Raw genomic sequence first — 18379 nt, forward strand, 5'->3', positions numbered from 1 at the left:
CTGACTTGATTGTTATTTATTAATTAGTCTGTATAGCTTTTTGTGTGCATGTAACAATCATTTTTCTTCATACACTCTTAAATTGCATAGACTATTAAATGTATCTTGAATCTTGAGAAGAGATGTGTAAATTAAACTCGGTCAGCGAATTGGAATCAAATAAATGGAGTTATTACATCATTCATAAATATAAGAAACAACAATGACATACTGTACATTACCACACCTCCCTGTAAGTTAATTCAATAAAGTATTATTCAAAACCTAACCAGTAGGAGGGGACATGAACATCTTTCCCACTAGGTGGCACTAAAGCAGACCACATTCTTTATCTTTTTCTTTACACTAAAGTAAATACACAAAACAGTGCACATGTTCCTGAATTTGTCATCATTTTTAATATCTCCCATCAAGTACATTGAACTTAGCAGTCACTTGAGCTTTTCACTGAATGAAGTGTGTTTTTTTTGAAAAGTCTGTTTCACAATCCATCAGCAGGACAGCGCCTCACCATCAGATCATGTCACACAGGATTCATTTCTTCAGATATTCTGGTTTGGTGCATTCGTAGACAGATGTTTGGGGCTGAGCTTCACGGCAATATCCTAGACTATATATGAAAACACTACATCAGGATACAGTTTATAAAATAAATAAATCACAAAATGAAGGCACAGCCAAAGCAGAGGAATCATCTCGACTCCAGTGCTTCTGGGTTATTTTGGAATGCATACTAGAAAGAATTCTTGTGGATGGGAGAACAAGGATAATAAATATTGTTCAAAACAATATTTATTGTTGGTGGAAATTACTAAGTGCCATGCTTTTCTTTCACAAACTGTAACATTGTGCGGTCCAAACTGATTCACTGTTACAGGCAACTTAATAGCATTAGCATGTATTACACTTTAGAGTGTACATACATACATAAAAATCAACATGACTCATGAAAACTGTATCTGAGCAGCTCTACACCGACTATGGCTTCAGTCAGATTCTGTCAACAGAAGGACAACTGAGGACTGACATCTTTGTGCTTTATTAAGTGTGTTAGTGCTCCTTAGCATCACACTGGTCACCCAGTCTGTATTTATAAAGAACATCTTTAAAAGGAGCAGTTCACCAAAAAAATACACATTTGTTATCATCTACTCACCATGTCGAGGGACAGTCAGGTGAAGTCTTGTAGTCCACAAAACAGTTCTGGACTAAAAAACCTGACTGGCTTGGGTAAGTAGTTAATTTAAAATTAGACACTTTTTTCAGTCATTTTTAGGTGAACTGTTACTATGACAGCAATAACATCAATACTGTCTCTGCACTTAGATTATACATTACCTCAAATGCTAAAGGGGTTTTTCTGTGCATCAATGAGGAAACATAACAGGCACACACTTCAAGTAATTTCAGGTATGAAGGAGGAGGATCAAATACTATGCAATCATACATAAAATAAACAATGTCACATGTGATTTAATAGTAGTTTAAAAAACTCTAGCAACCATTAAAATATTTTGCAACTGTGGAGGCAGTATATAGGATGTAGCACTTCACCAGGAGCTGTTTATCTAAAGGCATAGGATGCTAAAAATGCTATCACATCTTAGGAGTGGACCGCTACATTCCCAATTCTGCCTGACAAAACCATTTTATGGTTCTTGCATATAGAATTCCACATTTCAGCTCTTGAAATGTGCCCAGACTTGACATGAAATTACAAAAATATACAAATATGATCTCAAACACGTCTTCTGTTGGTAAAAAAAAAAAAAAAACTAAATATGAAAGAATTTCATATTCTATATGCTTTGGATAAAATCGAGGTATTTCTTGAGCATCAGGTTGATGGTAAAAACATGCTGGTTTTGTTACGGACTTACATGAGTCTGAAAGAGCTCAACATTCCATCAAACAGGGGATCTAGTGTTCTCGAGGGTCCATAATCCTTTTCAAACAAATGAGACATACTAAGTGGCTTCTTTTCTGCTGCCAAACTGGGTCATGTCTGGCATGTACATAAAATACAACTCCAGCAAATTGATTTAAACAGTAAGGCATCTGAGAACTAGCTGTCTGTTTTGCTAAAAAAGGAAATTTACTGACTGTCACAAAGACATGCAAGTAACTTCTGTTTCTGGGAAACATGTCAGTCTGGTTTGGCCTTTCCAAGTTCAATAATGCTGAACAATTCACATGACAACATATGACCAGAGCACAGACATTGTACACACAACACCTCTCTTCTTACACAATGACAATGGGAAATCATTCAAATTGCTTAAATGGTGATGATCAAGAATTCAGTGATTCCAAAAATCATGACAATGACAATAATATTTAAACAACACACTATTACGCAAATCAGTCACATACTGGCACAGATTATGACCTCAATTATAAAATAAGATGGGCACTTACAGAGATGTTTTAAGTACAAAATTACTAGAGACTGATCATCTTTACTTTCATGTATATCAAGTTCCTCCCTAATGGACCTCACATGGGTCCATCTCAAAGGTCCAACAGCGCTTCTCTATCTACTTCAGAGCCACACTGTGCTTTATTCAGGGCAGTCATGAGATGGGAATAGGGGTACACACACATAGAAATGTGGCTTTCCACGTTGATGTAATAGAACCAACCGAAACCCTGTGCTGTAAAACATAAAGCTAATGAAAACCAGACACCTTACAAAGGTCTGAGCAGTGGCAACATACTTCACATGATACCAGCAAGCAAAAGATCTATTCATCAGTGAGGCACTTTATAACTTTATGGGCTTTGTGTGACCAACATGCCACATGATGGAAAACTACACATTCCATTTTTTAAAGATTGTACGTAGGAAAAATCTTAGTCTATGACATTTCATTTAAATGCAGCATATTGATCTTTTAGAGTACTGTCAATTACACTAAATGCCCAAAGACAAACTCCCCTCACCCAGGTTCATTGTTTTACTTCCATCATGCCTTCTTCAATGCACATGACAGCACTGGACTGAATTAAGATCTGTCTTTAAAAAGTCTTTGGTCGCTGTTATCATTATCTTCATACTGGCCAGGAAGGAACAACCAACTATAATGGCCTAAATGGAATGAAACTTTTCTTATGTAACCATCTTCTTCAGGGCCTCTGAGAGGACACCAAGTTTAGTCTCTTTGTACCATTTTGTAATTCCACAGAACACAGAGGACGCGTTCAGAAATCACAACCCATTACTGTAGAGTGCACTAGAATTATTTGACCCGTCATACCCTCGACTGTAAGTCAGTCTCTTTTCTTTTATAATATATTCTCTTATGCATATTCTAGGATTCTGAGGTTCTGTCTTCTCTATAAAAATATTACATTTACATCCCATTTCTCTTTACCGGATTCTTTGTCAAAAAGGACTGTATCCAGTTGTGTATGGTATAGCTCATTGTGCATGAGAGTTCTTCACGGTATTATCTTCAAACTGCACACATCTCGACAGACATAAGGCCTGTTTGTTATTAATGAAGATCAACTGACTAGCTTCTTCTTCGATTGCTGCCATTTGGGTGCTCAGTGTTCAGTTCCAGCCTGGCAAAACTTCCAGTTATTTTTTGTTGTCTTGAGAAAAATGTGTGTGCAGGTAACACTAAAACACAGTTTTCCCACACAGATGCTCAAGGCCATAAGCCTTTCTCCATAATCAGATTCAACTGACTATGACATTATAATCATTAAGCGCCCTCCCCCAAAGAACTGGACAGTACAGTAGCTGGGGGTCAAAGTGTGTATGTGTTGGTCTTGTGTGTATTAGGAGTTACCATTATCTTCATACTGGCCAGGAAGGAACAACTAACTATAACAGCCTAAATGGAATGAAACTTTACTTTAGTTACCATCTTCTTCAGGGCCTCTGAGAGGACACCAAGTTTAGTCTCTTTGTACCATTGTGCAGTTGCACAGAACACAGAGGATGCGTTCAGAAATCACAACCCATTACGGTAGAGTGCACTAGAATTATTTTTTGCCATTATACTGAAGTGTTCTTGAGTGTAAAATGGAGTGCTGCAGGGATGAAGATAGCATCACTGGTTCCCCAAAAGCCAATGCAATTTTTCTATTGGAACTGGCATCATTGCAGAAAAGCTCTGTGGCAATCACAAGTTTATAATACACGTTTTGTTCATCAAGATAATCTTCACAGATGAACTCAACATTTGCAACTTTTGAAGAATAAATGAAATTGCTAGAAGTAAAAAAAATTAAACGATAACTTGGAAACAAACTACACTGCAGTCGAATAACTTCAACATCACCACCACTAAACTATATTATACACACTTAAATCTACAAGTTGTTGTTAAAGTTAAAGTTCACTTGAGGGGTATTTACTGGAGAAAAAAAAAGTGAAAATCTCTTAAGCTTATGTAAATCACAGACCTTATCTTAGGCGTCTTACAAAAACCCCGCTGACTTTGAGAAGAGGCAACTGGAAGTGCAAAAATTCGAACTCATTTCTTATTGATTTCTGGATCAATGTGCCTTTCAATTCACTCAAAAACATCAATAGAACAAAAAAAAAGCACTTCATGCCAACAATCCCACAGTGCGATACCTGGGACACAGTTGTTTGTCACAACACATCGGTAATGATGTGAAATGACGATTACTACATGTCCAAAATCTGATGATTCATTGCTCACCATAAAGTAAACTAATGTGTGTATTATATTGGGAGAAGAGAATGATGGTTATTTGCGGGGGAGCTGTCGTGAAACCAGTGGATGATATTAACTCCCTGAGGAAAACACTAGATCACACATGGGGTCTCAGCAGTTCTGCACTATTGGTAGAAACATGGTGATGGCAGTTAACTTTAATATGCTCCAACTAATTTAACTGTCGCTGTGAGACGCCATCTCTGCTCTCATCTCAACACATCGCTTTGCTTTTGTGGACTCTGTATTTAGACATCTGTTGTAGCAGCTAGAAGACATTAAGTATTAGATCAAGGCAATGTAAAGACACTACACTATTACAATACCACAGACCTGTCATACCCTCCACTGCAAGTCAGTCTCTTTTCTTTTATAATATATTCTCTTATACATATTCTAGGATTCTGAGGTTCCGTCTTCTCTATAAAAATATTACATTTACATCTTATTTCTCTTTACCTGATTCTTTGTCAAACAGGACTGGATCCAGTTGTGTATGGTATAGCTCATTGTGCATGAGAATTCTCCACTGTATTATCTTCAAACTGCACACATCTCAACAGACATAAGGCCTGTGTGTTATCAATGAAGATAAACTGACTAGCTTCTTCTTCAATTGCTGCCATGTGGGTGCTCAGTGCTCAGTTCCAGCCTGGCAAAACTTCCAGTTATTTTTTGGTGTCTTGAGAAAAGTGTGAGCAGGTAACACTAAAACACAATTTTTCCCACACAGATGCTCAAGGCCATAAGCCTTTCTCCATAATCAGATTCAACTGACTATGACATTATAATCATTAACAACCCTCCCCACAAAGAACTGGACAGTACAGTAGCTGGGGGTCAAAGTGTGTATGTGTTGGTCTTGTGTGTGTTAGTAGGAGTAGGAGAAAAAAGGATCACATGGCCGTCTCCTGGACTGTGTGAGCTCTAAGTTGGCATGAAGGAACAACCCTTGCTTCCAAGTCTTCATCCTCTGTTAGTGCTCTGTCACTCTCCATCTCTTTGTCCTCTGTGACTGTGTCCTCTTTGCAGAAAGCTGCTCCATTGCTGTCTTTCGTGGCCATCTGATAAGGCTGGGTGTTTTCTTTGGGCTGGTCAACAAGAACAATATTGAGAGCTCAGGTTATGGTGAACAAAAGTGGAAAACAAGTGAGTACAGAGGATAACTAGAGAAGGCAAGTTCTGAAGAACTTCCTGTTGTGAATGCTCCCTGTTGACCAGCTGAAGCCAAATGCGGATTGCTGGCTGTGAACAATTTGAATAATGTCCAGAATATATAAGAACTGTGAAATAATGTAGGATATGTTGAAAAACTCCTGGTAACGGACTGTGAGAGTTCATTTAATAGTGATTTTAGCTGAGGCTCACCTCACATTATCATGCTCCTCTCTGCAAAACAGTAACTGCTATCACCCAAATAATGATATGGTAGAACTACAAGAGTATTTTGAGCATTTTGTGAAATTTTTGTGTGTGTATGGTCAAAAATGTGTCTTGTGGAGCAGTTTAGAAAAGTGGATGCGTTTGCCTGCCTCCAGATACTTTTCCTCTCAGTTTAATGGGACTCAATGTAGCAGTTGGTCGGTGTTCCTGTCAGTAAAACACCCACCGAGCCAAAAGCTTTTGTCCGATTGCCTCCAGCAATTCACTGCAACACCAGCACGAGTGTACCAACAAGCTGATGTCGTTATATTTCTGTTGGAGTGAAAATTGTGGAAGGGAGGGCAAGCTGAAGACGAGGTTTTCTGAATTTTTCTGAGCTCATCCCTACTCTGTCAGTTAGCTCCTCCACTCTGGCTGTCAGCATTCCACCCCATACACACCAATGCAAAAATCTCAAAGTGGCTGAAAAGTTACCAGTGTTTGATCTGCGACTGTGCAAAAAGTATGAATGCTGTGAAAAAGTAGTTGAATTCAGGTGAGAAAGTCCTAATCTTTGTGAACGTTTGACAGTTTGAATGGAATTTCTATCTGGAAGTGTGAATGACTAGATGAGCCTCGAAAATGCTTGGAAAAGTGTGAAAATTGAAAATTTTTGAAGATTCTGTTCATCTGCTTGAATGGGAAAAAATGGCTGAAAAACGTAAAATATCTCTGAAATTATGAATGACACCAATTAGAGAAATGGACGCGATCGATTCCCAATTGAGATGAATATTCTGTGTTTGAATGGAGTGAATCCATTGAAGAATGTTGAAGGAGTTTAGGGCCAAACTTTCTGACCGGGAAGATATAATAAGTTGAAGAAAATTAAAGAATTCCGTGAAACGAAGAACATATGTTGTGAATGCCTCCTGCATTCACAACCAAATATGAGGTTACCTTCTGGCCCAGAGGAGTGATGCAGCAGAGCTTCTCTCTGTAGCGCTCAGGCAGAAAGAAGAGTAGCGTGCCCAGGACTGGGAACACTGTGCCGGGAGTCAGCTCCTTCTCCTTCATAGGGCCTGACATGTTGACAGATACATGAATAGTATTTCACTTCTTGTGATCTTCATCTGATAATTTCTTTCTAGACACTACATGTGAATAGGGTAACATTTTGAACGATTAAATATCACCATGAAATTTCTCTAGTTGATGACTTACATTAAGACATTTTCCATGTTAAAATATTTAATTATGCAAATGAGCATTATCTAATTAAAAATGTACTTATTTGCATAGACTTCCAGAACATAAATCTGAACTTTGGATAAAGCCAAGTTCAAATTTGTTGTTTATCATGGGGTGCCCAGTCTGGCTTCCCATGTACAGAGGTTTTGCCCTCGACTCCCCCCCCCCTCATTAAATTGCTGTTGCAGAAAAAAAAAGTGAAACTATATATTCTAGATTCATTACACATAAATGTATACATTTCAAGCCTTTTTTTACAGCTTACACCCCATGAAAATCCCAAAATCTACTATCTCAAAATATTAGAATATTACATAGAACCAATCAAAAAAAGGATTTATAATACAGAAATGTCGACCTTCCGAAAATTATGTTCATTTATGCACTCAGTAATTGGTCGGGGCTCCTTTTTCATGAATAATTGCATCAGTGTGGCATGGCATGGAGGCCATCTGCCTATATCAATGCTGAGGTGTTATGGAAGCTCAGGTTGCTTTGATATTCAGCTCGTCTGTATTGTTGGGCCTGGTGTCTCTCATCTTACTTGGCAGGCAACTTGGCTGACTTGTCAGTCACAGTAATACCCTAATCAGCAAACCAGTTACTCCTGTTAGTTAGTCCTGCTGGAAAACGAAACCAGCATTTCCAGAACGTTTTGAGATGCTGATTTCCATTTCCATAGGCGATTTATGGGGTATTGTTAAGAACAAGATGAGAACCACCAGATCCAACAATACAGACGAGCTGAAGGCCACTATCGAAACAACCTGGGCCTGTGTTCGCAGCAAAGAAGAACTGATTTCCTGTGTCTAACGTTAAGCAGCGCTAATGCAGCTAGCTGGGAAGTACAAGGATTATGTATCATCAGATGGGTGCACAGACTCACATAAGCTGATACCTGCATTTTCGGCAGCTTTTCCAATTCGGGTGTTGTAAAATTGGAACAACTGTAGTTCAAACAGGACGGCCCTTTCATTTAAGTGAAAACATTCTTACCCATGGACCATATTGCGTGTCCAATGAACAAGTCTGGCCAGCTGCCAACACACATAACAGACATCAAAATGATACTGTGATATTCTGACTTACAAAGGGATTTGTGAATGATCATTCCTCTGCATCAATTAGTGGTTATTTTCACAATTTTCTGTGTGATGGTTGCAGTGGCAATAAAGGTCACACACTCTTTTTTTTTTTTTTTTTTCTTGTGGGGGGATCCATTTTGGGATCACTGGTACCAGATGGTCTGCAAAAGGCCTGTTGGTCAAATGAATATTTGGCATTCAGTGTGCCATGATAATGTCCCAATCTTCTATTAAAATCTGCTCCCTGAATATTAAGGGCTGTAAAAATCCAGTTAAGCGAAATAGGTTATTATCCTTTTTTAAGAAAGAAAATGCTTCTGTCGCAATGTTACAAGAGACCCACCTAATAGATGAGGAACATAAAAAGCTTAAAAAAGATTGGCTAGGAAAAGTGTATTTTTATTCATTAAATGGTAAAAGTAGAGGAGTGGCAATACTAATACATAAAAAATTACCACTCATCGTTGATCACTTTGAGGCTGATTCAAATGGATGCTATGTGTTGATTCATGGATTTTTATATGGTGAAAAAAATTACCATTTTTAATGTATACGCTGCTCCGGATATTCATCCATCCATTTTTACAAACATGACTGATTTATTACTTAAATATAGCTGTTCATTTATGATTTTGGGTGGTGATTGGAACTGTGTATTGGACAACACATTTGATAGAAACCCAGGTCTGAAGATAACTAAGAGGAATCCTAGACAACGAGCCCTGTATCAAATGCTGGATGAGGTTGATGTTGTAGATATATGGAGGATAATGCACCCACAAGATAAAGATTACAAATTTTTCTCCAATCCACATAAAACCTATTCTAGAATCGATTTCTTCTTGATATCTAAAGTATCTACAGAGCTTGTATCAAGTACCAGTATTGGGAACATTCATATATCGGATCATGCTCCGATTACAATTGAGATTTCTATTACGAAGCTACATAAATATCAACATTCGTGGCAGTGTAATAGGTCAATATTGTCGGACCCTGAATTTTATCGCATGGCAAAAATTAAACTTGTGGAATTCTTAGAAATAAACGATAACGGGGAACTGATCCATCAAACCTATGGGAAACCACAAAAGCCTATTTGAGGGGTATGATGATATCCTACTGTGCTGCCAGACAGAAGAAAATAATTAAAGAACAGAGAAGACTAGAATTAAAGCTGCAAGGTGCTGAATCAGAGCATAAACTAACTTTGTCTAAGGAAAGCTGGGACAAAGTATTAATCGCTCAATCAGCACTTAACACAATGCAATCTCAAAAGTCAGAAAAGGCTCTATTCCTACAGAAACATAAAAGGTATGAATATGGAAATAAATCAGGACATTATTTAGCCAATTTAATTCATAACAACAAACCTAGCAATGCAATCACAACACTGAAAGATAAAGATGGTAAATCAGTATATACTTCCTCTGAAATTTCAAATGTTTAAGGATTTTTTTTGTTCACTATATAAATCAGGAAATTTAGGAAAAGAGAATGGCATGAATACTTTCTTTCAAAAACTTAAGTTACCTAAGGTCAATGATGTTGATAGGAATCTTCTCGATGCCAAAATTACATCCAAAGAGGTTGAAATAGCTATCATTAATTTAAAAAAATGGTAAGGCATGTGGACCAGATGGCTTTCCATCTGAAGTATACAAGACTTTTAAATCAATTTTTGTACCATTATTAACTAATATGTTCCAACACTCTTTACAGGTTGGGCAACTACCTAAAACAATGCAGTTAGCCACTATCAAGGTAATACCAAAAGAACAGAAAGATCCGGAGAGTCCATCCTCATATAGACCTTTATCAATTCAAAATATAGATTCCAAAATACTAGCCAACATTTTGGCGACACGTCTAAATTTAATGTTGCCTAAGTTAGCGACCGCAGATCAAACTGGGTTTGTTCGAAATCGCCATTCATACTCAAATATCCGACGACTACTGGGCATTATGCAATATGCAAGATTTAATAAGAATAATGCAGTAATAGTTTCACTCAACGCTGAAAAAGCATTTGATAGAGTAGAATGGAATTATTTATTCAGAACACTTTATGTATTTTCTTTTGGTGATATTTTTATTGATTGGGTTAAATTGCTGTATGCATCTCCAAAAGCAGCTGTATCGGTTAATGGTTCGACTTCACAGATATTTTCCTTAGAGAGGGGCACAAAACAAGGCTGTCCCCTGTCTCCTTTACTTTTTGCTTTGATAATAGAGCCTTTAGCTGAAATTATAAGAGTGAGTGACCAGGTGAAGGGCATTCAAACAAATGCCAGAACACATAAAATTTCATTATACGCTGATGATCTTCTCTTATTTATGAAGGAACCATCTACATCCATTCCAGCTTTGATTAACCTAATTGATGATTTTAGTACTTTTTCTGGATACAAAATCAATTATGATAAGTCCATGGCCTTTCCCCTGGGAAAATCAGTAGTGAGGATGTTTCAGAATACTTGCCTTTTAAGGTGACTTACAATGGGTTAAAATATCTTGGCATTTTTTTTCCCAGCCAAGCTCTCTGATTTAACAAAAATGTTTTACCTACAGTTACTAAAATCAGATTGGATCTTCAAACATGGATTAATTTATCAGTGTCTTTATTAGGCAGGATTGCAATTATTAAAATGAATGTTTTGCCACGCCTACTGTATCCAATTCAGATGCTACCTACCTATATCCCATTAAAGCTATTCAAATTAATACATAGTGCATTTTGTAGATTTGTCTGGAAAAATAGGCGCCCCAGGATGAAATTGCAGAAGCTCCAATCTCCTATAAGAAAAGGGTGGGTTAGCCTTACCTAATCTTATTTATTATCACTGGGCCTAACAACTGAGATTTGTCGCAGACTCCGTAAAAGACAGTGAGTTTTCATTTACAGATCTGGAAAGTATAGGTCTAGATAATGTTTCAATGTCAGACCTTTCTTTTGTTCGTTTTAGTAACCTACAAATTAAAATGAAGGATAATTTCATAGCTACAAATATATGCAAGTCTTTGAACAGTATACGTAAACATTTTGGACTAAGTCAATATTCATTTTTAGCACCCGTTGCAAAAAACCCCGACTTTGAATATACTTGTGTATAGGGCTGGGCGATATATCAATATAAAACTTATATCGATATATTTTTTAAATGTGATATGGAATTAGACCATATCGCATACATCAATATAGTTCAAATTTGCGCTGTGATCCTTGCTCCGGGTAAGCCGCTGACCCGGAGCTCTCTGCACTGCTCCCCCCGCCCCTCCTCCTTGATGCACAGAGAGGGGAGGGGCTGGAACAGACACTCCGGTACTCTTCAACAAACACTTTGGTGGCCGCCGTTGCCCCGCACTTTGGCCGTGATGCCCCGTGGAAAATTATCATCGCACGGCCATCGGACAGCGTAGCGGGCTTGTCTTGAATTACAGCCACCCGAGTGCACAGTGGTCACTCACAGTAACTTCAGTGAGTCCGCGGTTCACGCAGGTGGAGTCTCATCATCACGATGATCTCACGTGAAAGCCTCTCAAACAGCAGCAGCGTCTCAAAACAGAAGAACGAAACTTACAGCACAGCGAGCGAGCTCAGCCGGTTTTGACATGATACGTAACTGACTTATGTGGTAGGATTTAGTCCGGTAAAGTTGGAAATATATTCACAGATTCGAACTTCCCGGATCAATAACTCATAAGTGAAACCTTGTTAAAACACAACTGACGGCTCTTTTCTACCGTAGTAAGGAAGACAACGAGCTACAACTGTATGTTAATCAAAACGAGCGGCTGGACATTAACTCTGGTCTGTATGGTCAGCCAGCTGTGAGACGAGGGCGCAGGGACCGTCTACAAAGTACCACACTGAAAAGAGAAACTACAAAAAATATTCAGTAACTTCACTATTATTCAGAGTGTAGTGTCACCAAAATCACTCCACACATCAGTGGTCTCCTGCTGGTTATTCTACAATGTTTTGTTTGGAAAAAATGTGCTTTGCCATAATTTTGGGGAATTTCCATTTTGGGAGAAATATTCAATAACACTAATATTCAGTGTAGTGTCACAAAACTCACCTCACCCTAACCCTACTTAAAAAAACTGTTTTGTAATGTAACATTAACTTGATATTGGTATTTAAAAAATGTTTTAATACATATTCCATGTCTTATTATAAATTAGGATGTTGTGGTATCAGTCTGAAAGGTAAATCAACACATTTTACTCAGTGGCCTTTGTGCCCTGTCATGTGGCCTTGGTGCCCCTGACAAAAAAAAAAGTGAAGGCCAAATGGACTTGCCCCTGAAATGACGAAATTCCCACCCACATGTCATATTTGGCTTTGACTGAACATTTGCTCTCACTTTGCATAAAAATATCGGGATATATATCGTATATCGATATTCAGCCTAAATATGGATGGATTATCTGTATCTGGGCGATGCACTAAAGTCGTTTCAGCAACTACAGGAAGAGTTCAATCTCTCTCAAATACATTTTTATCGTTACTTACAAATCAGGAGTTATCTAAACTCTATTCCACATTACAAAAGTGGCAGAAAGCTGAATATTCTTGATAGTCTTATCACAAAAGCAGCAACTATTAATAAGAAAGTGACGATAGATAGATAGATAGATAGATAGATAGATAGATAGATAGATAGATAGATAGATAGATAGATAACCAGCTGCTTATGAATGATGAGACTACAATAAATATTAAAAATAGCTGGGAAAGAGACTTGGGTATTCACCTAGATGACCAGACCTGGCGTAAAGTTGTGTATAATGCCAAAAGAATTACTAGATCAGACAAATCGCATGAAACACAATTTAAGATAATCAATAAACTGCATGTGACTCCTGAAATATGTAGTAAATATGACAACTCATGTTCTGCAACATGCAGGAAGTGTCAAAAACAACCAGGCACTTACTTTCATTTAATATGGTCATGCCCATCGATTAAAATATTCTGGTCTACTGTTCAAACAGAGATAGAGAACCTCCTTGGCATCAGAATAGCAATGGATCCTAAACAGTGTATTTTTGGCATCAGCCCTTTTTCCTTGTCTGGTCAAAATGTAAAATTGTTAAATATTATGTTGTATGCTGCACGTCTTTCGATCCTGCAGGTTTGGCTTGATGTACATCCTCCTACAATATCTATATGGTATGATAAATTACTATAATTTCTTCCATATGAATGGTTATCTCATGTACTTCAAGCAACCCCGGAGGATTTTGTTAAAGAGTGGTCCCCCCTTAGCAGATTCTTTAGCAGTGACTGGCCAGCAATAATAAGTATTGGAGTAAATTAGGACTAAGCATAAACAATCACTGATATAGCGAACCCCCCCCCCCCACACACACCCCCCCCCCTTTTTTTTCTCTTTAAGATATTCAGTGTTTTTTGTTTGTCTTTATGCTTAGTGTCTTGTTTGTTTGTTTTGTTCTTTATATACGATTTTGTTATATATGTTATCACTTTGTTACAGCAGAAAGCTGTGGTCATATTTTGTTTCCTTAATGAATGATGAATGACTTGTTCTGTTGTCACAAATAAAAGTTAAAAAAAGATAGTTAAAAAAAATTAATAAAAAAAGGTCACTGTAAGGGTGACATTGTTGATTTAGAAGCTGTTGTGACTAGTATAATTGTGTGTACCTGTTAGCAGGCTGACTATCAGTCCCACCACCACTACAGTGGTTGAGTTGTGAGCACTGTACCACAAGTAGGACAACGAGTAGAGCGCCTCCACACCCGTTGGCCTGAAGAAAAGAGGGTAGATTCAAGACAAAGATGACTTAGGGCTGATGTGATGACAAAAGTGTCCACTTAAAGTAATGGAGCCAACACAGACAGTATCTATGATAGTTGTTCTTCAGATCATGTATTACCTTGGCTTGGCTGTGACCAATGTAGTCATGACACTAGTGGTCATGTTATCAAACAAGGGTGAAGCAGTGGTGTTGAGTGGTGGCAAAGGGGTGGGACCAGGCATACGCATCACAAAGCTGCCAATGCCGATCCAGAAGGCCATGACTAGGCCTGCTACCAATCCAACCACTGCACCCTGAGGAGGCGACAGAAGAGAGAACAGGCGGGTTTGTTTAAGCCTCAACTCACAACAGATATGTAGTCCTCTATGCTTTTGAAAAAACAAAAAAAACAAAACCAAAATGAATATGGAGACAGAATAAACTGAAAAGACTCACTGTAGGGTTTGCCCAGGGAAAGAACATCCCAAGACAGAAGACGCCCAGCAGAGGACCCCCCACCATACCAAAGATACTGAAGGCTGCCTGAGGATACAGACAGAGCATGATCTTCAGGTGCTTATAACATGAGGGCTAGTCAACTGTGCTGAACTGATGAAATTGATTTTCTAAAGTAACAAGTAAAATAGACATTTTTTACTATGCAGATCATCATAAGAATATTTTATGTGTCACTGCTGCAATTAAAAAAACACTTTTTGAGCATGAGCAACTAGTTCCTTACCTGCAGCACAGATCCCATTCGAGAGGCGATGTAGGCCATAGCCAGACACACCAGGCCATAGACCAAAGCTGTGTGACCAAGCAGATGACAAAGAAATATTTAGAGGTCATCTGAACAACTTACTGCCAACTGACTGTTACATACACCCCCCAAATATATAAAATGCATTGAAAAGGGAAAACAATTAAAGCAGTTGGCTTACCAAGTCCCTTGGACAGTAGTGTGGCTTTAGCTTCAGTCATGTTTGGAAAATATGGTTTAATCAGGTCTTCCATGGTAACTGTTGCAAGGGAGTTAAAGGCTGAGGAGATGGTGCTGGATGAAGACAGAAAAGCTGGATTGAGTGAATAACAGATCTGTAGGGGCCCTGACACACCAGGCTGATGGTCAGTCAGTGGCTAACAATGGGCCGGCAGTGAGCAACTGTGGACCTAGTTCTTGACGCGTTTCCCGCACTGTTGGCACTAGTAGGCCAGAAGTTGTTGGCATTACAGTTGACAAGGCTGGATGGATCTACAGCAGTGAGTCCAACAGTGAGAGAAATCCTTCTTATTGGCTGTTCAGCTAAGCAAATCAGTCCAAGATTATTAAGAGATAGAGAAAGGAAATGGAAAGCCTCCTGAGCCCGGTTCCATGTTGTATCCATGGGCCAGTTGTTCAAAGGTAATCCGATCGGATTTTGGTTATTGGATTGGATCAAATCTTGAAAATGGGTTGTTCAAAAGGGAAAGAAGGATTCTGAAATCGGATTAGATCACGGAATCCAATCCTAGTTTGAATCTGGATCAAACCTTCAGTTTGTGTTGTTCAAAACATTTCAGTAGGATTTGGATAACTTTGATCCAAAAAAACTGGATTATCCTGACCCCAACTGGAGGTAGGATTTTAAGGTTCAGGAAGAAAATGTAGTAAAACTTTAAAATTGGTCAAATAATAAATTTAATCATTTAGTGTATAATACTTTTACTTATATTTTGCACTTGACTTGTTTAACCGTTACAGTGATAAAGTAGATAAAGTAGACATAGGCTACCAAATAAGTCTTTCAGTATAGTAAAGTAAGAATCAAAATAATCTTGTCCCCATAAAACAATTCCCCCAAACAGATTTTAATAACAAAAATAATATATAACATTTTTCTGTCATTCATCACTGTATATACATTTCAAAGAAACAATCATCAGAGATGAAACTGTCAAAAATAATGTCTAACAATGGCATCCCTTACTACACGTCCAGTCAATCTCTCATTCTGACAGAACGCCAGAGGTTGGTCTGGCTTCTTCAACAGGCTCAGGTGCATCATAAACGCCATCACAGAGAGGGACATTGCACCTGGTAGCTATGTTGTGCAGGACAATACACGCAAGTATTATGTTGCATGCTCCCTGTGGTTCCACTCGCAAGTAGTTAAGGCATGCAAAGCATCTCTTCAGAACTCAATTTAAAAACGCTCAATTGCGCATCTTGTTTTGCAATGAGCAGTGTTTAAGCGTGCCCGCGCAGGTGTGTTTGCTGCAAGAAAAGGAGTCATCAGCCATGGTAGGAGTGGATAGGCACTGTCTCCTAATATTATGCCATCCGATCGGTTGGTTTAGAGCACTGGTAATCCGGATTTGGTAATCTTGAAACTGTGTATCTGGATCAAGGTGATCCAATCCAATGTTTCTTTGAAAAACCGGCATAAAAGTAAGACAGATTACCTGATCCTGGATAGCAAAAAATGGGATTTCCAAATACGGATCATTTTGATCCAGATTAAATGTTTTGAACAACTGGCCCCATAACATCACCCATCTAATGTTTTTTTTGTTTTTTCCTCATTTTTTGCCTCCACCTCTTCACCAGTGCCATTTGCAACTTTTATCAGACGCGTTCTTGTGTTCTCTTTATAAGTGGCTATATTAGCAAGACTGATGCCATAAAATGCCGCTTTACCGTAGCAGTTTCTATATTCGCATTCCTGAGCCTTCTGGTTTCTTTTTAAAATGACAAATAAAAACTGCCACCACCTTGTGTTATGAACATTTCCTCTCATGCAGGCACATAGTGTAAAAGATAGTTAGCAAGCTGGCTGGTGTCTTTGTGGTGTGTTTATTTCTGTAACAGTTGTGAAATTTGCAAAGTAACACACAGCAAGTACACTTTGGCACTTTAGTTGTAATTACACCCTGGTTTGGTCACCAGTGTGCTATGGGACTGATTCAGCACAATTACTGTTTGAAAGCTAAAGTAAAAGGGCTATATCAAGTAAAGACTTGCTTGTGAGATTGCAGAGTGCACTACCTGCATTTCTGAAGTATTGAGTGGGTTCTATGGAAATCATTTTTGAGGTAAAATAATCACTTATAATCAATTAAAATGCATAAAACAAAATCACTACAACATATCTGTACAAAATTACAATTTGCTGTCTACCCTGACAAGTTTAAACAGTACCACATAAAATAATCTAGCCTGTCAACCAGGTATGTTATTGTCAGGTTTTATTCTTTTAGGATTTACTTGGGTGAAGCCAGGGATTATAAAATACTCAAGCAATATCCTATGAAATACCTCATAGAAGTTGGACAAGCTCTGTATTAGCTTCACTGTTATATCATCCAGGGTTGTAACCAACTACATATTGACTGACAGTGAACCAACCACAAGCAAGTATTCAACAGTATTTACTCCCAACTCTGCTCTTTACCTGAGAGCTCCACTGAAGAGACAGGCCACAAACAGTCCTGGAAGCCCGGGCAGATCCCTAAACACATCCATCACAAAGTATAGCACCATCTGCACGAACAAACCAAACGTTTGCACCTCCAGACCAAAGAATAACAAAACACTGTAAATTTACTACAATCTGAAGAATCATGAAAGCAAATTAGTGTTTGCCTGATCATTAGTTTGGACGTAGCCCTTGTCCAAAGGGCTGTCCTCTCCATAGCGAGCAAACATGACCAGACCCATCAAACAGCCCAAACACAAGACTATCTGCTGGCACGGGAAAACTACGTAACAGGACCTGTAGGGACATGAGATGTGAAGATAAACATGGTTATAAAGTTTCCACGGCTACAAACACTGTCAACAATGGGCACAAAGATGGCCAGCATTATAAAAGGAAAAAATGACAAGTAACAAACAAAGAAAACAATATCAATGTTGTAGAATACTGAAGAACTATGACAGTTTTTGTAAATAAAATTAAAAGCCTATTAAAAAGTGTTTAGGATTACAACTGCAGATTAACCTGAAATATTTTCACACGCTTCATGTTCAAAAAAACATAGTTTTTTTAAACTGTCCATTGCTTCAGTGCTTCTATTCACCCTCTGTCTGGTCTTTTCTGGAGGGTGTTTTAAGACACAGGAACTAAAATGGAGCATTCAGTGTGCTCTGGTTGGTCAGCTCACACTGACCCAAGCAGGCACTGCCCACTGTGTTTCTGCATCAGCGCTCAAGGTTTTTTGTAACCATGTTGCTGTC

The 18379-nt window shown here is 38.4% G+C and overlaps 1 protein-coding gene across 6 annotated transcripts in view; it reads right to left on the reverse strand.

The window, feature by feature from the left end:
- Positions 1-375: 375 nt before the first annotated feature.
- The window catches only part of slc5a6a (solute carrier family 5 member 6a), a 33337-nt gene continuing 15333 nt past the window's right edge, over positions 376-18379 (reverse strand). For all 6 annotated transcript variants that reach the window (XM_030405603.1, XM_030405598.1, XM_030405600.1 and 3 more), the window contains 9 exons: positions 17786-17915; positions 17595-17683; positions 15105-15217; positions 14903-14970; positions 14617-14703; positions 14299-14474; positions 14066-14169; positions 7017-7138; positions 376-5785 (listed from right to left, as the gene is read on the reverse strand). In XM_030405603.1, coding sequence (XP_030261463.1) covers positions 5591-5785; positions 7017-7138; positions 14066-14169; positions 14299-14474; positions 14617-14703; positions 14903-14970; positions 15105-15217; positions 17595-17683; positions 17786-17915 — 1084 coding nt within the window. In that variant the 3' untranslated portion in view covers positions 376-5590. The remainder of the gene's footprint in view (positions 5786-7016; positions 7139-14065; positions 14170-14298; positions 14475-14616; positions 14704-14902; positions 14971-15104; positions 15218-17594; positions 17684-17785; positions 17916-18379) is intronic.

The sequence above is a fragment of the Sparus aurata genome, chromosome 22, assembly GCF_900880675.1.
Source record: "Sparus aurata chromosome 22, fSpaAur1.1, whole genome shotgun sequence".
In the NCBI taxonomy this organism is placed as follows: Eukaryota; Metazoa; Chordata; class Actinopteri; order Spariformes; family Sparidae; genus Sparus; species Sparus aurata.